This window comes from Rhodotorula paludigena, assembly GCF_050403205.1.
Source record: "Rhodotorula paludigena JCM10292 DNA, Rt_paludigena_JCM10292v1_ctg52, whole genome shotgun sequence".
Classification (NCBI taxonomy): Eukaryota; Fungi; Basidiomycota; class Microbotryomycetes; order Sporidiobolales; family Sporidiobolaceae; genus Rhodotorula; species Rhodotorula paludigena.
Window position 1 is genome coordinate 103,597 of NW_027481406.1, and position 20,075 is coordinate 123,671.

Sequence of the window (20,075 nt, forward strand, 5' to 3'; positions counted from 1 at the left end):
AGCCGTTACGGAATTGACGACAAAGGGGGTGGGGCACAGCAAGGGCAGAGCCGAGAAAACGGCATGACGGACGCGAAAGGCGAAAGAGAACGACTCGGGTGAGGGAAATATGCCTGATGTACAAGAGAGGGGAGGCGGACGTTGGACACGCAGATTCAGTCGTCCTCCTCGGCGGGCGGGAGGTCGGGCATGACGAAGACGCGCTTGGCGAGCGGGCTGCCGACCTTGGGCGCGAACTGAAGGCTCTTGCGCCTCGCGCGCTCGATAGACGCAGCGATCGACGCCTTGAGCGCCGCATCCCTCGCCGCGAAGGTCGCGCCGGACGAGCCCGTGCCGAAGCTCGCATCGCCGCCGTTGACGCTCGAGCCGAGCGCGGCGAGCGCCTTGGGCTCCATCGACTTGCGGCGCTTGGACCCGCCTGCGCCGTGGGACTCGCCCTTGCCGCCCGGCGCACCGCCGAGTCCGAGAGCAGCTTGCGCCGTCTTGGCCGCAATGTCGACCTTTCCGCCGACCGAAGACCCAGCGTTTTCCTTTCCGGTACCAGGGAGAGGAGCGGTGGCGTCCTCAACGCGGAAAGGTGCCTCGTCGGCGCGAGCGCCGAGCTCGGCGCAGCGCACGACCCAGGCGATGCCGACGAGGTGGGGCCGGGTCAAAGGCGCGGCGGTACGGTGGAACGAGAGCGTGGATGGGCGGCCAGACTTGAAGACGATGTGCGTGGTCAGAGACGAAGGGCGGAGCGTGACCTGTGACAGGCGAGTTGGTAAGTACGAAGGAAAAGCGGGCGCAAGAGGGAGGCTGCGCACCCTTGCACCCAAGCCCTTGAGCATGTCGACGAAGATCATGCCCGAATCGTCACCCTCGGCCGTGCGGACGTCGACAAAGGCGACGACGCCCTGGAGGGCCGCCTTGCCCTTCGACCTCGCCATTGCAGTTGCTTCAGCCCCGAGTACGCCGGCGGCTTTCTCCGCCGCAGCGTCGAGCGAGAAAGACGAGGAAGCAGCCGATGGCAGGGTCGTTGACGAGATGCTGCTGCTACGACGGTGCGAGTGGCTCATCGCAGACGTAGAAGACGACATGGAAACATCGCCGAGCGGCGTCTCGGTGGCCGTGTTGACGATGCCTCCGCGCGGTCGAGACGCGACGATGCTGCTTCTGCGGCGGGCGGTCGGACCGGCGGGGAGGAGAGGCGCGACGTGGGAAGTCGTAGCCGCCGCCGACGCCGTTGGTACCGAGCCGAGCGAAGCCCTCGTGCGGCGTTGCGGCTCAGCAGCGAGCGGCGCTTCGCAGTCAGCCTGTAGGCTCGTGGCGCTCTCGGCGCTCGCGCGGCGGCTCGCCGTACCGGATCCGCTCGGCTTGGGCATCTGCAGCCGGCTGAGCATGCTCTGCAAGTTGGCGAGGCGCCGCGCCGTCTCCTCAGAGCGCGTGGACGTTGTCGTAGAAGCCGACGCAGTCGAGAGGGAGGAGACGTCGGCGCCGGCGAACGACGCCGATTCGTCGACGGCCATCGAGTCGTCGGCGGCGGGCGGGGGCGCAGTCGAGCGAGACGGAGGGTGCGCGGCAGCCACAGTCGGTGCATCGGCGACCAAAGGGACACGAGCCGGGCGAGGCAGGCGGCTGCTTGCGCTTGGTGCTGTACTCGTCGAAGCGGTGGCGGAGCTGGCGAGTTGAAGTGGCCTCGCGCCCGTGAACGTCCTCGAAGCGGTGGCCGTCGAAGGCGGAGGCGGCGGCATGGCGGTGAGATTCGGTAAGGGGAAGGAGCGCCCGCCACGCTGCATCGGGACCGAGGTAGGCATCGAGCGCGCAACAGGCGCTGCCGAGCCAGCCTGCATCGGCGGCTGCACGAGCCGCCTTTTCGGCGGTGGGCTGCGCGGCATGATCGAAGGCGCACGGGGCGTCGCATCCTCGTCGACGGGGCCAGTAAACGGGCGAGCTGGTGGGGGAGCAGCGACAGGTGAAGGCGCCGAGAGGTGGATCCGCTTCGCCGATTTTTTGCGCGGACTGAGGAAGTCGATGTCATCCTCCTCCGACTCGGAGCCCGACTCGAGTGCGTCGCGCTTGCGCGTGAGGACGGGCCTGCCCATGAGCGAGCGCGGCGAGAGTGCCCCGCGCACTGGCGAAGAGGGAGGGATCGGCAAGAGCTGGTTTGAGGTTGACCTTGAGGCCGCCTCGTCATCAACGTCCATCGCCGCATCATCTGCGAAGATTTCGGGCCCGCGAGAGGATGCCGTTGGCGGGGCGGTCGCCGGGACAGAGCGCTGCTTTTTCGGCGAGGTCAGGTCAAAGGGGCTCAGAGCCGCCTGCACAGGTTCTTCTGCAAGCGTGACCAGTCCGCCAGGGAAGCCCTCGCCGGTCCTCCTCATCGCCGTCGAAGCCGGCGGCGGCCTGACCTCCCTCTCGCGGCTGACCTCGAAGTCGAAAGTCGGCCTGACGAACGCCGTCGAGAACGGGTCATTCGACGCCCCGCCGCCCGCAGTCATCGACGAAGCGCCAATGCCGCTCGACCGTCTGGCACGCGGCGCCGCAGACCCGCTCGCAGCGAGCGAAGTCGAGCTGAGCGACTTGCGCGGACTGCGCTGACCCTGCACGGCTGGCCCGGCGCGCACGACGCCCATGCCCGTCATGCGACTCGCCTCGGCCGCGCTGTACCGCCTCGCGATGGGCTTGACAGGGCGCGTTGTGCCCGCCGCAGAGTTGGATGAACCGGCCGAAGTGGGGACATTCGAGTCGCCGAGCACGCGGCGGGAGCGCGCGCTGGCCGGCACCGCGCTGGCTTTGCCTCCAGTTGACACAGAGAGTGACTGGCGCGCTGCAGGTCTGGATGTGGCGCTCGAGCGGGTGCGCGACGACGAGGCGGTGCTCAACTCGGAGGCGGTGCGAGAGCGTGTCAAGCCACTGATGCCGGGCGGAGGGCCTCGTGCGAGGTTGCTGGAGCTAGTTGTTCCCGCGAGCGCCGCAGCGTCGGCCTCCTCGGCGATGTTTGCGAGACTGCGCCTCGATGATGAACGGGTCACTCGAGGTAGCGGAGCGTGTGAAGGGCCCCCGACGCGAGACTGGCTAGACGAGGCCATCTGCGGAGCCCTTCTTGTCAGCCTCAAGCCACTCGCAGGCCCCGGGAGGATCGAGCCACGCACGGGAGGACGGCCGTTGAATGAAGCGGAGGACGAGGCGGAGGGAGCCCTCTCGAGCCGCTTGCGGACCCGCACAAGCTGAACGCAGGCACCTGGTACTCGGTATAGTACCGTCCAAGAGAGCAGCCAGCCGGAAGAGCGAGTGTGGCTAAACGAGCGGTGTCGTCTCCACGAGGGGCGCAGCGCCGCACGCCGACGAGACAACATTTCGCACCTCCGCCCTCTCCCCCTTCGCGAACTTTGACCGACACAGTCTGACAGTGCGATTGCTGTGCGCGGCTCGCCGAAGTTTGACGCCGTCGAACTTGATCGGCGCTGTGCTCTTTCTTGCTTCCGCTTCTGTGTTGCGACGACTGAGCTAAGCCTCCTCGCTGCTGTGCGGGCAGGGCTCTCGCTTTGCTTCGGAGGGCAGCGTCCCATTCAGCCCGTCTGCTCTTGCCGGGCCTGCACCGAGTGCAAAGGCCTTGAATTCCGCTGCGACTTGCGACGCACCGCATCCGCCGACCGGCGCCCATCGCGCTCGCACTTGTGGCGGGTTCATCTGTGAGTGTGCGCTGAAAGCGACTGCCACTGTCAGTGCGCGCTCCTCTCCTCAGGCGCCGAATCGTCGTTTCTCTCGGCTTCTACCTGCCTCGAGCCGCTCGTCGTCTGTCTGTTGGTCCCAGTCGCTCGTTCAACCGACTTTCGTCTCGTTTGTGCCATCGCACAGTCTCGCGAACGCGTCACGAGCCGCCGGAACATGCGAGCAGACCCGGCTCTTGTCGCTGCTTGGGGCGTTACGCCGTCCAATTTTCCGAACTTGCTCAATTCCACTGTAGTCCGCGGCTAGCACGAGTTTGCAGGCGAGTGGAATCAGTGGCTCTCCGTGCACGGTCGATTGCCGAGTCCCTCAGCAACCCTACCAGCAGGAGAGCAGTTGCCCTTGAATCTTGCGGTCGATGTCTGCCGGGATGTACTGCCGCTGGAGTGCGTCGTCCTACGCATAGCTCAGCTCAGCATCTGTCTGCAACTGCCGTCCTGGCCGCGGTCCGCTCGGCGTCAGTCAAGTCCACGTCGGCTTTCTTGGCCTTGCTGCTCTCAGCGTCTCAGGTACCGCATCGAAGCCCGCGCGACCGAGTCCTTCGCAAAACCCAATGCAGAGAGCTTCGAGAACATGTGCTGCAGACACACTGCCGACGAAAGAGAGCCGAAAGACCAGAGAGAGTTATCGTCCGACGTGGTTTGAGAAGGTCACTCGCTCTTCGGTCTCGTCGCTGCTCATTCTTTGTCTTCTCTTAGCTTGTCTCGCTGTCGGGGCGCATAAGCGAGAGGATCTGCACAAGCGGGTGTTTGTTGACTGCACTCTCGCAGATTTGAGCGAGCAGGAGAACGAGAGTGTGCGTGGGTGGTGTCTACGCGGAGTACTTTGTTGGAAGAACACAACGGCGGGACTTGGCATACCCGCGAAAAGGCGGAGTTCAGCCCGGACCTCGATATAGGGATTGCGACGGGACGAAGAGAGGAAGGGCGACTCTTGGACGATGGGCGTGTAGGCTGCGAGTGGACACAAGGGACGGAAACGGCACGGCATAGACGGTACAGGAACTGAACACAACGAAAGCGGGACCGAGCACGTCTTGGGTGGAGTATATGAGGCGAGAGAAAGGAATGGAGCGGGTGTGTATTACTTGATGTCGAAAGACGGCTGTTGCTGGTCAAGGCAGCACCTGCAATGAGCCTGCAGCGTCAGCGTGGCTCGAGGCTGCTGATCAAAGGCACGGGGACGCACAGCCAAACACGGGTCTTCCAAATCCTGAAGAGCTCGCGCACGAGTTCGCGGAAGTCGACGCGCTGGTCGGCCGTGTAGTAGAACGTCAACTTGCGGCGGTCCCACTGCCACTCGGCGTCGAGGATCTCCATCGGGAGGCCTGTGCACGTCAGGCATGGTCAGCGACAGCCCAGTCAAGACCGGTCGGAAGCGCAGAGAGCCGACGCACCTTTTTGGGCGACCTTGCTCCTGACGAGCGCGAGCGCCTTGATCTCATCCTGCGCCTTGGCGAGAAGCGCATGCGTGTCGGCCGGCCCGGCCTTGCCATAGATGCGCTTGGGCTGGCACTCCTTGGTCATGCGCGCGAGCTGCGCCGGGCCCGCACCGCCCGCGCCACCACCTGCGCCACCGCCGCCGGGCCCGCCACCCATCGGGCCGCCGACGCCGCCGTTGTGCGCCTGATTGTTCGGGTTGGCGAGCTGGCCGAGCGCGAGCTCGACGAGGTGCTGCTGGAACTTGTGGACCTCTTCGATCGTGCAGCTCTTGATGTACTTGCCGACGTCGCGGCCACGGTCGGCCTCGACGATGACGAGGTCCCCCTCTTCGAGACGAAGGTTCGGGTCTTCGCAGAAGAAGAGGTCCTTGCGTCCGGCCTTGAATCCGACGATACACAGCGGCGCATCGGGCGGGATGGCGTGCAGCGGGACGCCCCTACCCAGATTCATGTCATTCTGCGCCTGCGTCGTGAGCGACGGCGCGCCGGGCGGAAGAGCATGATGCGCAACGTGCGGCGGGGGTGGCGGCGGCGCGTTGAAGTAGCCGGGCGGAGGTTGCGCGAGCTGTTGCTGGGACTGGTGCGGGATGTGTGGGGGCGGCAACGTGGAGGAGCCGAACGCTGGGAAGGCGGAAGGCGCGTGCTGAGAAGGAAGCGTTGGCGGGAGGCCCGAGAGGCCACGGGGCGACAGGGGACCGGTAGCCGGCCCGGGCGTGTAGTACTGGTGCTGCGTCGAGGGAGGTGGGACGGGAGGAGGGAGTCCGCCGAACCCGCCGTAGCGGGCCTGCGGCTGGGCAGGCTGGTACGGCGCAGGCGGACCCGGCTGCCGCGGCGCCGACGAGAAATCGAAGCGGGAGCCAGGCGAGGCCGTCGCGACGGCCGTCGCAGGCGTCGTAGCAGGCGGGAGGGGAGTCGGGGCAGGGAGCGAGCCGAGGAAGCGAGAGGCGGCGGAGGTGGAGTGCGGGTGCGAAGGGATAAACGGTTCGGCGGTCGCACGAGGCGAAGTCGACGGGGGAGCCTGGCTGTACGCGACAGAGCCTGCGGTCGGAGCGCCCGAGACGCGATGCGGAGGGGGCGACCTCGAGTGCTCAAGCTCGCGCGACGACCTCGCAGGCGGGAAGTCGGCCGGCATGCTACCGACCTGGGCGAACCTCGCCACCTTTGACGGCTCGTGTGCCGTCGCAGCGACGTGCGCTTCAAGGTTGAGGTGCAGCGAGTTGAGGTCGGCGGCGAGGTCGTCGTCGTTGATGGCGGAGCTGCCGAGCCCGCTCTTCCACCCGTTCGAAGGCGACGCCGAGGACTGGTCGACAAGCGGTCCGAAACCGCCCGCACCTGCTCCGCCTCCTCCACCCGACGTACCACCGCCATCGAGCGGGAGATGGAACCCGAATTGGTGGCTCGTCCCGCTGCGGCTAGGCGGCTCGAACGCGGCAAAGGAGTGCCTGCGGCTCGTCGCGCCGCTCCGCGTCGGCGGCGCAAAGACGTCGTCTGGGTCGAAATCGCCATCCTCGTTGTCCATCTCCTTGAGCGCGCCCGAGCGGCCCCACGCCGCCGAGTCGCTGCGCTTGCGTCCGCTCCCGACCGCGCCGAGCGAGTACTCGCGCTTGATGCGGTACGCCGCTCCGCTTCCAGGAGGCCCGAGCCCGCCCGTGCCCCACGTTCCGTCGCCGCCGAGCGCGCCCGAGACGGACGCGGGCAGGTCGGCGAGCGTGCGCGTGCCGTCGCGCGTGAACGGGCTCATGTTGCTCATGCCGATTCCGCCCGTGCTCGTCGAGCTCGCGCTCGAGGACAGCACGGCCTGCTGCGACGGCGTCTGCGAGAAGGGCGCGGACGACCATTGGTCGCGGAAGCGCGAGCGGCCGTCCCGCTCCGCGCTGCTCGAGCGATGGTCGCCGCCGGTGCCCGCGCTTAGCAGGTCGTCGTTCCAGCCTGCGCCGAATGAGTGCGAGAGTCCGCTGCCGGGCGACGGGCGCCAGCCAGACTGAGAGTCAGCTGCGCCGGATCCGCCCGTAAGCGCGCTCGCGCCCGTCGAGCCGAGTCCGGTCGAGAGGGAGGGTCCGAAGGGCGAGTACCCGGACACGGAAGCGCGATTAGGCGAACCGCCGCCGATTTCGCGACCACCCATCAGGGAGGATGTGGCGTAGGTGGGCGAGCCAACTGCCGAGGTGGTGGGCAGGGACGCCGAGAAATGCCCTCCGCCACCAGGAAGGGTCGACGAAGGGCGAAAGCCATGCTGGTCTGCCGCACCGCTCGCTGCGCCAGGCGCCCTGCTCCCGCTGCCCATGGCGTTATTGCCGCTCATGTTCATAGGCGAGGCCGGCTTTTCAATTCCGAGGCTCGAGTGGCTGCGAGCGCGTCCGTGAGCCGAGTCGGGCGGCGGAGGAGCAAAGTAACTCGGGCGGTTGTCGGTCTGGCTGGGAGGACTGAGAAGGGCGCTGCCGTTTGAACGAGGCGAAGCGCCGTGACCGTTATGCGGCACGAGCGAAGGTCCCGGTGCCGGGGTCGAGAACGAAGCGCGGTAGTGCGGGCGCGGATTGCCGGAGAAGATCTCGGCAAGAAGGGGCTGATTCGAGGCGGTTGAAGAAGGAGGGGCAGGCGCAGGCTGCGAGACTGCAACAGGCGGCGAAAGGGTGTCGGCAGAGGCTGCACAAGCACACACGCGCGTCAGATGTGGCCTTCGATCACGCCGTTCAGGTGTGTAGAGGGAGAAGAGCCCACCTGGAGCCGTTACCCCGCTGGGGAGGTGGGACAAAGTGTCGGCGTACGGGTCACGCGGGACGCCTCCAAGGCTGATGAAGGTGCTGCGCGGGCTGCTCGGGTCTGGGTAGAGCCCCAGCGAGTGCGAGTAGTGGGGCGAGAGGCGCGTCGGCGGGGCGGGCCCCAAGGCCTTGCTCGCGGCGAGACGGTCACGCGGCGAGCGATCTGAGTCGGGCGTCGGCGAGAAGCTCGAGCTCGAGATGCTCGACCTAGGCGAGGACGCGTACTGCTTGAGCGCGGCGGCGGGCGCAGCAGACGGCGAAGGGACTTGGTCGGCGAGCGACGAGGGCAGAGGCGGGCGAGGAGGCGCGCCGATGCTGACGGACAGCGAGTCGGTCGAGGTGGACGCGGGCGAGACGCGACCGCGGGCAGCTGCCTTCTCCTCGTTCGGGAGCTGTTGGCAGTCGTAGCAGGCGCGAGGCGGGCGGGAGAACGCGGGAGGAGAGCACCGGGAGTCAGCTGGGCGTCGACGACTCGGGTGGGGCCTGGGGCCGAGGAGGAGGCGCGGACGCACCCGAGACCAGATCGAGGCAGTCGCAACAAGAGAGTCCTGCGCGCGCGAAGCGGTGGGGGCGAGCACGAGAGCGTGAGCGGGGTCAGCGGCGCAGAGGGAAATCGAGACGGGGGCGGGGGACTCCAAGTCGGAGAGCGCGAGGGGGCCCAGGCCAGGCCGCCGGCGCGCAAGCGACCACCGCGCGCAGTCTGCCAGAGGTGTCGGCGGCGGGAGGGGACGCACCCGGCTGCTCTGCTGCATGCGACTCGGCGAAGAAGAGGAAGGGCGCAGTAGCCGATGAGGGCGAGAGAAGTGTTGCACGGGAAGCGCGTCGACGAGGAAAAGCGCCCGGTCCAGGTGGGGGCCACAGTCCGGTGATCCCGCGGCGCGTGCGAGCTGCAAGAGCCCTGGTGTGCACTGAGCTCGAGCACGTGCAGCAGACACCGCACAGGAAGCACAGAGAGGCGGGGAGCGAGGGCAAGAACAAGTTCGGGCGGCGGGTGGGGGAGCGCCCGTTCGAACGAGCGAAGGCGCCCAGAGCCTGCGCGTGACCCGCGCTGTTTCGCGCGCGCCCGTTCCCGCTTGCTCACGTAGGACTCGCAGAGTCCGCAAAGAGGAGCGATCGAAGTAATCGTCGCCCTCTGCCTCTCTCCTGCGCGAAAGATCGGCGTAGAAGCAGGTCCGGCGCGGACCGCACGTGAAAGCGAGAACAACAAGGAGTGTATGGAATGCATGCAAGCACAGTGTGAACCATCCAACAGACAAGCGTGAAAGAGTCAAGCCACGAGTCCAACCTGGCGTCTAGCCGTCTATCCCCTCGTCGTCGAACGGGACGAGGTACTGGTCCCAGAATCCACTCGTGCCGTTGGTCTGCGCTCGGCTCTCGACGGGGATGTGCAGCAGCTCGGCGACGAGCTCGTACAGCTCGGTGTTGGCAAACCCGGGGATCACGGTCGTCGCCGGGTCGGACGGGATCGCATCGCGCTCGAGCGCGGTCGCTCGGCGGGAGAAGCGCGAGGTCATCTTCAGCCGCGAGGCGAACGGTCCGTGCGCGACAAAGATGGCTTGCATCTGAGGGTCGTCGTTGTCGTAGCCGTGTGCGCTGCGAAGCGTAGACGAGTCAGAGAATTCGCCGGTCATCTCGGCTGAGGTCGAGCGCACCCCTTGATGGCGTAGCTGCCATTCATGACAACCTCGAGCTCGTGGTGGCTCGTGATGGCCCAGCCGACGTGCGGGACGCAGTAGATCGGCGCAATGCGCTGGAGGAGGACATGATCGTCAGTGCACCGTAGCTGGGAAGCAGGTGTTACCCCTCTCGCAGATGCAGCATCCTGAACAAGCACGCAGGAGCTCGTGCAACGTACTCTGTGTCCCGTGAAGTGCCACCGCTCGGGCATCGTTTCCTGCGTGTAGCAGTCGAATCCGCTGTTCGGCTTCTGCGCCGCGCGTTGCAGCTTGGCGAGCATAGCAGACTCGTCTGTTCCTTCAGCGAAGCGCAGTCCAGCAGAGGGCCAGCCTGATGTACACCGGGACACGCTGTCAGTCTGGGTGCGAGATGCTGCGAGAGACCGGCGAAAAGCGCACCCTCATTGTGCGTGATACGAGCAAAGTCGTCGGCGCCTAGAATGTCGTCGAGGTACACGAGACGCTTCATGTTGGTGTCTGTCCAGCGGAGCGGAGCGGGAAGGGGTAAGTTAGTGAAGCGGCCATTTGAAGCAAAGCTAGGTCCTGCTCCAGGGCATCTCACGCACCAGCCATGCCGTGGTCGCTCACGACGACCACGTCAACGATGTCGGTCAAGTTGCGCGCGTCGACGACGTCAAACAGCTGGCGCACGAACTCGTCGACCATCTGCAGCGCCTTCTCGGTCGTCGTTCCGTGCGGGCCGACGCGGTGCCCAGCTTGGTCTACTTCGGGCGCATAGACGGCCATGAGGTGCGGGCGATGCGCAAAGTCCATGTCTGCGTGATGCAGCGTTCAGATTAGTTGTGGACCTGGGCGAGGGGAACTTGCTGGCCGAGCGACAGGAACAGCACGCACCGAGCCACTTGGCGACACGCTCAACCTTCTTGTGGTAGTGAAACTTGTTGATAAACGGGTAGAAGAGGGACGGCTTGATGCCGCTCTCCATCACGGGCGGGCCAGGCCACATCAGGACCGCTGAGCGGAGCTTGTTCTTGACGGCAGTCGCCCAGATCTGCGCAATCCAAGTATGTGAGAAGAGCAGCCGCAAGGAGGTTTGCGCCAGCCTCCGGTGAGAGACGCCAAACCGGAAAGCTCTGGACTCACCGGCTCTCCGCCCCACCACTCGCTCCCCCAACTCTTGCTCGGCTCCGTATACTCGAATTCGTCACGGGTCGATGGGTCCCAGAAGTCGTTGGCAACGATGCCATGTGCAGAGGGGTAGAGGCCGGTGCTGCAAGACGATGTAGTGGTGAGCGAGAGGTAGATGTGGTAGAGGCGATAAAGCGACACACAGGAGTGACCAGTGATTCGGAAAGGTGAGCGACGGAAAAGATGGCTTCAGGTATTTGGCACGCTGGGCAAAGAAGGCACCGTCAGCGGAAAGGTAACGGGTTTGAGCCGGCGAAGCACGCACGACACCCTTGCGCGAGATGTCTAGCAGGTGCGGCGTCATGCCCCGTTCCAGATAATCAGCCCTGTAAATCACGATGTAAGGTGAGTCAAGAGCGCAGAACAATCGAGGCGAGCGAGTCGCATTCGCCCGACAGTGACAATTTGGGCAACCCACCTCACGCCGTCGAGCGAGACAAGGAGGACCGTCGGGTCCCACCAATGCGTCCCGTTCCACCGCTTTCCTCCGCCAGCCTTCAGCCCCGCCTCGTAGTCCTTCTCGCCCCAGTCTCCGCCAGCCCAGGTCGGCGTCTTGCCGCTCTTGTCCCAGCTTTGCCCGACTTTGGCGAACGGGATGTCGCCAAACTTGCCATCCGCGGGCAGAGGATTTGGTGCGTAAGATGCAGCCGAGGGGGAGTAGACGCCGGAAGATCCGCCGAGGTAGGAAGAGAGGGAGTGGGCGTAGGGAGAGGAGGGATGGAAGAGGCCCGCGAGAAGCACTACGACGATAATGGACAGCGCCGTGAAGCCCACTGTTCGCAGAGTGAACTGTATGCCAATACAACGTCAGTTTTGTCTCGAGATTGCCCTCCAGAATTCGCCGCCCTTCCAACATCCGCTCAGGACGGCATGGTTGTCTGCGACAGTCGTCGACGAGCGCGACGGAAGGAAGGACCATCGTACCGATAGTGGTCTCTTCGAGGGCTTGTGTCCTGCCTCAGCCCGCACGAGCTCCTCGTCGAGCTCGTCGTCCTCGTCCTCTCTGTCGAGGTCCGCCTTGTCCTTGCCGCTGAGCAACCCTCGCCGAGGGTCTCGGCCATCCCGATCTTCGTACTCTGTCTCCTCCTCGGGCGAGTCGTCGGAACGGCCGGGCACGTCGAGGGTGCTGGCGGAAGCGCCGCTTTTGGATCGCGGCTCCCGCTCGGTGGAGAGCCGCGCGAGCGGCAGCGCGACGCTCGACTCTCCAGGCAGTGAAGCGTACTGCGGGAGTACCGAGGGTGCCATCGGCTCCCCCGAGCGTGTCTATCGCGCCGAGCGGGAGCAGTGATCGGGAAAAGCGCGGGTCTGCAAGATGAGCCTCGAACAGGAGGAGCGAGCGGAACCAATCGCTACTCTCGCTCTCTTGGGTGTGAGACAGTCCAGCCAATATTGTGCGAGCTGCACTGCGCTATGTCCATGCGTAGGTAGACCGCAGCACGTGCGTTGGAAGACGCCCGGTTGTCCTCCTGGAACCGTTGCCTTTTTCGATCACCCGCGCGCTTTGGGTCTTTCTGCGATCCCGCATCTGCCTTACTGGGCGTGCGCCTTCTTTCGGAATTTCCGCGTAGAGGTTCGGTTCTGCGGCGGAGCGACAAGGGATTTCGGGAGTCGGGCGGACTCTCGTGATCGACATCGCTCAGCCTTTCGTTCGAACGTCTCTGCGTTACGCGTCTCTTCCTTCTGCCCGCCTCCTTCGCGCCTACCCGCCTCGAAATGTCTAAGAACATCGTCATCGTCGGCTACGGTCCTGCGGCTGCCCAGACCGCCCAGACGCTCGCTCCGTCTCTCCCTTCTGGCTACCGTATCGTCGCTATCTCGTCCGGTCCAGGGTATTGGCCCATCGCTGCTCTCCGCGGTGCTGTTGTACCCGTGCGTTCAGTCCACTCCCCACACCGTCCGTGACAGAGGTTGATCTGCACGACGTCGCAGGGCTGGGAGGACAAGCCGATCGCGTCGACCGACAACGCATTCCCCAAGGGTGGTCAGCACGTCCTGATCGAGCCTGCGACCGTCGTTGAGCTCCGCCGCAACAGCATCGTCCTCGACGAGGCTGCTGCTGGCTTTGATGCCGAGATTCCGTTCGAGTACTGCGTCCTCGCCACCGTGCGTATCCTCTCTATCGTGTGATACGCGTGTCTTCCGAGCGTAAGCTGATGCACTGCCAATGCACGGCGCACTCGCTCCTGTAACAGGGCTCCGCGTACCCTTACCCCTGCCGTCCTCGCCGCTCCACCTTCGCCGACGCCGTCGCCGATCTCCGTCAGACGCAGCAAGAAGTCGCAGCCGCCAAGTCGATCCTCGTCATTGGAGGCGGTCCCGTCGGCGTCGAGGTCGCTGGCGAGGTTGCAGAGTACTACAATGGCAAGGACGGCCGCGCCAAGAAGGAGATCACGATCGTCCACTCGCACGACAGGTTCCTACACGAGTCGGGATGGAAGGATAAGTTCAACAACACGCTCAAGCAGCAGCTCGAGGCCTACGGCATCAACGTCATCCTCGGGCAGAAGGTTGTCGACGGTCCCGCCGAGAGCGGCAAGATCGAGGGCGGTCCGCGCGCTTTCCACCTCGACAACGGACAGAGCGTGACGGGTGCGTTCCATTCTTTGACGCGATGCTTCAATGACGCTGACTGAGGTCAAGCAGCCGACTTTGTCTTTGTCGCGCACGGCAACGCGCCCAACACGGGTCTCGTCCGCGACTTCGACGCGAGCGCGCTCGACGAGAAGAAGCGCGTCCGTGTGCGCCCGTCGCTTCAACTCGAGAACTACGACAACATATTTGCAGTGGGCGACATCACTGATGTCAAGGAGGAGAAGACCTTTTACGCCAGCAAGGTACGACTCGAGTCCCTCATTTCTTTCCTGTCGTGTCATTCTCAGCCCGCGTTCTGGTCCTCGTAGGGACACGCCCCTGTCGCGGCTGCCAACATTCTCTCGCTCATCAACGCGTCAAAGCCGGCAAAGGCGGTCAAGCCGACGGGGCAGATGCTGGTCGTCACGGTCGGGAGCAAGGGCGGCGCTTCTCAACTGCCCTTCGGTTTTGTCATGGGCGTACGTCTCCTTTGGGCGAATGACTGACATGTCTCGGGCGATGCTGACTGCTGATCAACACGCAGTCCTGGTTCACGTCGTTCGCCAAGGGCAAGTCGCTGTTCATTGCCGACTTCAAGAAGCTCTACAACGCGCCCGCATAGAAGGCGTGTCGCAATTTTCTTCCACTCCTGACTTGTTAGAGCCTTCAACTGTACTTTCACTCCTGATCACGCCTCCTGTTCTTCCTTTCCGTCCGCTTTGTGTTCTCTGCTGCAACGGGTGTATCGCGAAACGCGCGAGTCATAGATCGCGCGAGCTATGTGAGCAACGTTCCTCTCGTTTGCCCTGCGCGGGGGCGTCCTACGACCCCTGTCCGTCTCTGCCCTCCTCGTCTCCCTCGCTCCTGCGAAACTTGGCCACCCCGCTCGCAGCATGGTAGAGCGCAGTCTGGTAGCCCGCCGTGTACCAGCTCCACAGCGCAGCCTCGAGTAGCGCCTCGGGCGTCTCGGGCTCGAGCGGAGGCTCGGCGCCTGTGAGGGGGACGATGGGCGGCGGGGCGGGATAGGTGCGCGGGAGGGACGTCGTCGGCGGGACGAGCGAGAGGAACGCGCTAGGCGAGAGGGCGCGGCGCGATAACGACGGCGGGCCGGGCATGCAAGCAGGAGGAGGAGCGGCTGGTTGAGAAGGTCCGCCGGTGGCAACGGCAGGTGCAGGTGGTGCGGCAGCCGCAATGCTCGGCTTTGGCGGGCTGGCCCCGTGACCTTGGTGCGGCGGAACATCGAGTGCGAACGCGTGCGCATCCTCGTCCTCGTCGCCAGCGAAGGAAGCGGTCGACTCGGGTGCCGTGCCGGCTGCAAGCTTGGCCGCTTTCCGCGCCTTCTTCTGCGACCCCGTGAGGCGCTTGCGCTTCTTCATTTGCGGTTGCTGGTGCTCGGAGATGGTGGGCGACGGCTCCCGCAGAGACGCAGCCGCGAAAGTCGTGGGTAGGGCATGACCAGCAACCGGTGCGGGAGGAAGTTTCGACGTCGACGCTTCGTGGGGTGGCGGGCCGTACCAGCTATGTATAGACTGCATCAGCACAGGTCTCGTCACGAGCAGAAAGGAACGCACAAGGGAGCCTTGACCTGTTTCTGCGCGAGCGTGAGGGGTGCTTCTGTCGGCGGAAGGAAGCGCTCAGGGTGGGCATCCTGCGGTCAATCGAACGCGTCAGCACCTTAGTGAGACCTCTATAGACGCTCAGGAGGATCGCGCACCTTCAAGTCGGACAGCGCGCCCTCCCAGGCGTGCACGAGAGCGAGCGGATCGAGGAAGGCGTCCACGGCGACGTCGGCTTCGAGAGGGGCGACGGGCTCGTCTGTAGCGTGCTGGTAGACCGTGACTCCCTCGCCGTAGTCGTCTTCGTCGCCGTACTCGCCTGCGTAGCCGTCTTCGCCTCCCCACTCGCCCTCGAAAACGCCGTCCTCCTCGCCATCACCGCCGTCTGCGGGCTTGTTGTAGGCGTTGCCGTGCTGCTGGGCTACGTGTGCACCTCGGCCGGCCCTTGGCATAGCTGCTGGCGGAGGGCGTGGTACGCGGGGTCGCCCAAGCTCTTCCGCCCGAATCTGCTCTCGCCTTTGCTCCTCGCGCGCTCTCTCTTCCTGGCTCGCTGGACGCGGCACAGCCATGGCGGAGATCTTCGATCCAGCGCGCCCGTTCTGCTGCCCGGTGCGTCCCAGCCGTGCTGAGCTCGGGGCCGTCGCGAAAGAACGAAGCCCCACGGTGAAGACGCTGTTTTTCGCGCTGACGACGGCTCTGCGGGACGTGGGCGTGCAGGAATGCGGCAGCAGGTACACACGGCAGGTACGTCCGAGCGGTCCCACGCCCCGGCGAGCGGCGCGAGGCCCCCATCGGCCCAGGGAGGCGGGGAGGGGCCGATGCTTCGGGCGCTCCACCCGCACGCCACCGCGGACGCTGACGAGCACTGCGCCTGCAGGAGCACCTGGACCGTCACGTCACTGGTGCGCCCGTCCCACACGCCCTCGAGCGAGCTGCAGCGCTGACGCCGCACCCTGACGCTTCCCGCTGTTCCCCACATCGCCTTGCGCCCGTTTTCCTCGCCGCCTCTCGCCGTGCTGGGACTGAAAACCCGCGCAGCCAAGCACCGCGTCGCCAAGGACTTTGTCTGTCCCGTCTGCTCCAAGGGATTCGCGCGCAAGGACATCCTCAAACGGCACCAGCAGGGGCACGAGAAGCAGGCCGCCGCCGCTGCAGAAGCTGCCGCGCGCGGAGGCGATCTGCTCGACCGCGGGTACGAGTCGCAGGGCAGCGCTGCGGGGCCCAAGAAGCAGAAGAAGCGCGCGTCGGCCCAGAGCGACATCACCATCGACGATGGGTCCGGCCCCATCAAGATCGCCCGCGTCGGACGCGCATGCTGCCGCTGCAGCAAGAGCAAGTGCGTTAGAATCGATCTTGCGTGTCTGTGTCGCTCTGTGCTGACGCCCTCGTGCCCTTTTCCAGGCTCCGATGCGACGGCGTGCAGCCGTGCGAGCGCTGCCGCAAAGCTGGCATCGAGTGCAGCTTCGATCGCCCGCCGAAGCCGCCGAGCCGGCAGGGCTCCGTGTCGATGATGGTCGACGACAACAAGCTCGGGTTGACGCCGTCGATGGAGTCGGACGGCGACACGACCTCGCCTGAAAACGCTTTCGGCCTGTCCCTGCCCACCCCGCCGCCTATGGACACCTGGAACCGCGTCCCCGGCTCGGCGTCTGCCATGGGCGGCATGTCGCCGTACCACATTCCGCTTCGCTCGCCGGGTCACCATGCCCTTCCGCCGACCAGCTTCCAATTCGGTCCAGCGCCCGCCAACTACTATTCCGGCGGGCGACCCGAGCCGTTCAATTACCGCACCACTTCGCCGTACCATCATCCGCCGCAGCAGCAGCCGGCGTTCCCGACGCTCAATCTCCCGCACCACGGTCCTTCACCCCTCAATCCCTTCGCCTCCGCCAATGCTCTCCCGCAGCCTCCGCCCCAGCCTGCGCCGACTTCGGCACAGTGGGACAACTCGGCGTACGGGCGCCAGATTGGCGAAAACACGAACGAAAACTCGAACCAGCTCGGGTTCCTCGACCTGTTCTCGAGTCTCGGGAATGACCAAGAAATCGACTGGTCTATCATTGGCGCCGGCTTCGAGAACCCGAGTAGTGCGAACGCCCTCCCCGCCGCCTTCAACAACACGACGAGCGGTCCCGCGCTCGAGATGGGCCTCCTCCCGCCCGGCCTCGGCGGCAACGCCGCGCAGCCCATGTCCGACATGCGCAACGGCGGTATACCTGAAAAGCCGAGTCCCGCCAGCGCGGCCGCTCTCGTGCTCGCAGCGGCGGCAAATGGCGACGACCGAGCGCTCCCGCCGCCGCGAGCGGTGCAGGCGAAGGCTGAGGAAGATGAAGTCATGTCCGGCAGTCCGGAGCGGCCGACCTTCCCACTCCGCAACAACTCGCTCGTCGAGTCGGACAACGCGGCCGTGTCTCTGCTGCAGCTCGCGTCGCACACGCCGCGCGTGTCGCCCGAGCCGGGGCAGCCGCCTTCGTCGTCCTCGTCCAAGCTCGGAACGCACGCAAGTGCGTTGCCGCACCCGCACGCCCGCGTCTTTGCGCCCTCGTCTCTCAACCCTGGATCCGCATCGAGCGCGGGGGAGGAGACGCCCCGGTCATCACACCCTTCGCACCAGCCGGGCGACCCGTGGCCACTCTCGTACCGACCAACCGAGCCGGTCGAGGAGATCCTCCCCACCTCGGCGCGCGGGACGGGCTACCTCTCACGTGCCACGTCCCCGCCACCGCATCACCCGCACGCGTCGCTCGCCCACGTCCCTTCGGTGACCGAGACGACACGGTTGCGGATCCTGTACAAGGTGCGCGAGCTGAGCGCGGCCGACCCATCGCTGTCGGAGCGCTTCGTGCCGCGGCTCGAGCTCCTCGAGCTCTTCCTTCAGCTCTACTTTGACAAGTACCACGCACTTTTCCCACTCGTGCACCAGCCGACGTGGGACCCCAACACGGCGCCGAGCTTCCTCGTGCTCGCCGTCGCGAGCGTCGGCGCGCGCTACGCCTGGGAGCGCGTCGTCGGGTCGAGCATGCACGCGCACGCGCTCCTCGAGTGCGCGCGCCGCATGGCGCAGATCATGGGCGACCTCGACAATACGCTCCTGCGCACCGTCGCGTGGCAGCAGACGGTCCTCATCGTCCTCCAGTCGGGCATGGTCAGCGGCAACAAGCGCGACCTCGAGCGCACGCAGGGTCCGTTCAGCGTCTCCTCTTGGTCATCCCTATCTCGTGTGGTCGGCCGCTGATTCTGTGCTCTCCCGCAGCTTTCGCAAACATGCCCGTCACCTTCGCCCGCCGCCAGGGTTGGCTCAAGGAGCCGCAGGTCGACGAGCAGGCCGAGGAGCTTCTCTCGCTCGACGAGCGGTGGAAGCGCTGGCGCGACCGCGAGGAAATCCGGCGACTCGGCTTCGCTGCCGTGGTGCGTCGCCTGCTCAGTCTGCACAATCTCTTGAACCTTGTCTCACTCACTTGTACGAGCCCAGTTCTTCGACTGTGTCGGCACGGCACTGTGGAACATGGACAGCTCTTCGCTTTACCTCGATGCGGCCAGCACGCCTCTGCCCTGTCACGATGCACTCTGGGTGCGTCCTCCCCTCACGCTGAGCTGTTCGCGCGCAACCTCCTGACGTGTTCTGGCTTGCAGGACGCCCCGACCGCTTCTGCGTGGGCGTCGCTCTTCCGCCACTCTGCCCTCCCCGCCGCACAGCCAACGCTCTCCCACGCGGTGCACCTCGCCTGCTCGTTCCAGTCGCTTTCGTCGTCCGCCTCGTCGACGCTCAACGCCCTCTCGCGCGACGCGTTTGCGCTCTCGACGGTCCTGATCGTGCTGCACGCGCTCGGGTGGGAGCGCGTGCACGCCCGCGGCGTCGAGAAGACGTTCCTCACCCCTGGCGCGGCCGAACTCGCGGCGAGCGGGAAGCGGAAGAAGGAGGACGGGCTCGGCGCCCAGCCGGACGAGAACGTGGCGCGAGACGAGGTGGACCCGGCGCAGGCCGCGCTCGAGGCCGGACTCGACTTCTTCCAGGTATGCTGCTGCTTCGCTCCGCGCGCGCTCGCACGGCTGGAACTGACGCTGTACTACGACAGGACCGCATCCTTCTGCCACCCGACATGCTCGCGCGCCTCGAAGACCCGGGCGCTGCCAGCGGGTCGATGGCGCTGCTCGTTCACCTCACGGCGCTTACGCAGCGTTTGCCTCTGCGCGTTCTTCAGGTGGGCACTCAACCTCTCAACCATGTGCGCGATACGTAGCTGACTCGTAATGCTCACCGGCAGCCTCTCGCACGCTCGGCAACGGCACCCACACAGGGCACGACGCTCTCTGCGCTGCGTTCGTGGGCGCTCGCGTCGCACGGGGCCGTCGCGCGCACGACCGCTTTCCACGCCGGGCAGCTCCTCGCGCTGTCGCGCGGGGGCGTCGCCCCGCACGCGGGCGCGACGCCGCTGAGCGACGGCCCGATCGAGCCATTTGCGCTCTTCTACGGCGCGCTCGCGCTCGTCGCGTTTGTGCGCGAGGGCGGAGTGCCGCCTGCGCGCGGCGACGGCGACGGCGGCGACAAGGGCGAGGTGCTCGCGCTCGACGTGCTGCGCGACCGCACCGACCCGGTCGTGACGGCGTGGGTGCACTCGGGCCCGCTCGCGGCTCCGGCGGCGGGCGGGCCGGCGCTGTCGCTGCGCATGCTCGAGCACGGCAAGGGCTCGGACGGGAGCAGCGAGGGCGGGCGGCTCGACGGGCCGCGCGCGGCCGAGCAGATCCTGAGCGTCGCGGCGCAGCGGCTGCGCGCGCTGCGCGTGTGGAAGGTCGGCGACCTGCTCGCGGGGGTGCTCGAGCAGTTTGCGGCGGTCGAGCGCCGCGACGGCGACGAGCGAGACTTCTCGGAGGGCCGCGGGTGGGCACTCGTCCGGAGCGACTCGGTCGCGGCGAGCGCCGAGGGCGGCGACGAGCCCAAGGCGCGGGGCGGGGCGAGCAGCGCGCTCGGGCACAGCGTCGTTACGGCACCGACAGTCGACGACGTGGACGACGACGAGGATGTCGACGACGAGGAACAGGATGCCTGAAGACGAGGAGGAGGAGGAGGAGGAGGAGGTGGGCATGCGGCGTGCTTGATTTTCTTCTCTCTCTCCACAGTAGTGCTTTCTCCCCTTCCCCTTTGGTTATTCTCTCGCTCTCTCCTTCTGCTGTTGTGCTGCAGTGCCAGGTTGTCCATTTACTCAGTGTTGAGCGA

The 20,075-nt window shown here is 66.0% G+C and overlaps 6 protein-coding genes across 6 annotated transcripts; 2 read left to right on the plus strand and 4 right to left on the minus strand.

Annotated features, from left to right (window-relative positions):
* Positions 1-155: 155 nt before the first annotated feature.
* Positions 156-3,068, minus strand: JCM10292_005582 (BRCT domain-containing protein; the record flags this gene model as incomplete). The annotated part of the gene is made up of 2 exons (XM_076651527.1): positions 156-743; positions 804-3,068. The coding sequence occupies 2 exons, from the start codon at positions 3,066-3,068 to the stop codon at positions 156-158; spliced, it is 2,853 nt and encodes a 950-aa protein (XP_076502944.1).
* Positions 3,069-4,791: 1,723 nt separating this feature from the next.
* Positions 4,792-8,660, minus strand: JCM10292_005583 (uncharacterized protein; the record flags this gene model as incomplete). Its single annotated transcript, XM_076651528.1, has 6 exons — positions 4,792-4,834; positions 4,897-5,035; positions 5,105-7,792; positions 7,868-8,300; positions 8,421-8,456; positions 8,643-8,660. 6 exons carry the CDS (start codon positions 8,658-8,660, stop codon positions 4,792-4,794), a joined length of 3,357 nt encoding a protein of 1,118 aa, XP_076502945.1.
* Positions 8,661-9,200: 540 nt separating this feature from the next.
* On the minus strand, positions 9,201-11,978 carry JCM10292_005584 (nucleotide pyrophosphatase/phosphodiesterase family protein; the record flags this gene model as incomplete). The annotated part of the gene is made up of 11 exons (XM_076651529.1): positions 9,201-9,501; positions 9,561-9,658; positions 9,764-9,915; positions 9,984-10,061; positions 10,151-10,360; positions 10,440-10,596; positions 10,689-10,815; positions 10,877-10,938; positions 10,999-11,059; positions 11,152-11,522; positions 11,658-11,978. The coding sequence occupies 11 exons, from the start codon at positions 11,976-11,978 to the stop codon at positions 9,201-9,203; spliced, it is 1,938 nt and encodes a 645-aa protein (XP_076502946.1).
* A 468-nt stretch (positions 11,979-12,446) lies between these two features.
* Positions 12,447-13,926, plus strand: JCM10292_005585 (NAD(P)/FAD-dependent oxidoreductase; the record flags this gene model as incomplete). The annotated part of the gene is made up of 6 exons (XM_076651530.1): positions 12,447-12,602; positions 12,663-12,836; positions 12,926-13,322; positions 13,377-13,567; positions 13,634-13,783; positions 13,849-13,926. 6 exons carry the CDS (start codon positions 12,447-12,449, stop codon positions 13,924-13,926), a joined length of 1,146 nt encoding a protein of 381 aa, XP_076502947.1.
* Positions 13,927-14,125: 199 nt separating this feature from the next.
* Positions 14,126-15,312, minus strand: JCM10292_005586 (uncharacterized protein; the record flags this gene model as incomplete). The annotated part of the gene is made up of 3 exons (XM_076651531.1): positions 14,126-14,822; positions 14,876-14,952; positions 15,019-15,312. The coding sequence occupies 3 exons, from the start codon at positions 15,310-15,312 to the stop codon at positions 14,126-14,128; spliced, it is 1,068 nt and encodes a 355-aa protein (XP_076502948.1).
* Positions 15,313-15,427: 115 nt separating this feature from the next.
* JCM10292_005587 (uncharacterized protein) lies at positions 15,428-19,908 on the plus strand (the record flags this gene model as incomplete). The annotated part of the gene is made up of 10 exons (XM_076651532.1): positions 15,428-15,469; positions 15,578-15,604; positions 15,738-15,762; positions 15,899-16,196; positions 16,262-18,042; positions 18,114-18,268; positions 18,333-18,431; positions 18,494-18,874; positions 18,937-19,062; positions 19,126-19,908. 10 exons carry the CDS (start codon positions 15,428-15,430, stop codon positions 19,906-19,908), a joined length of 3,717 nt encoding a protein of 1,238 aa, XP_076502949.1.
* Positions 19,909-20,075: the final 167 nt, after the last annotated feature.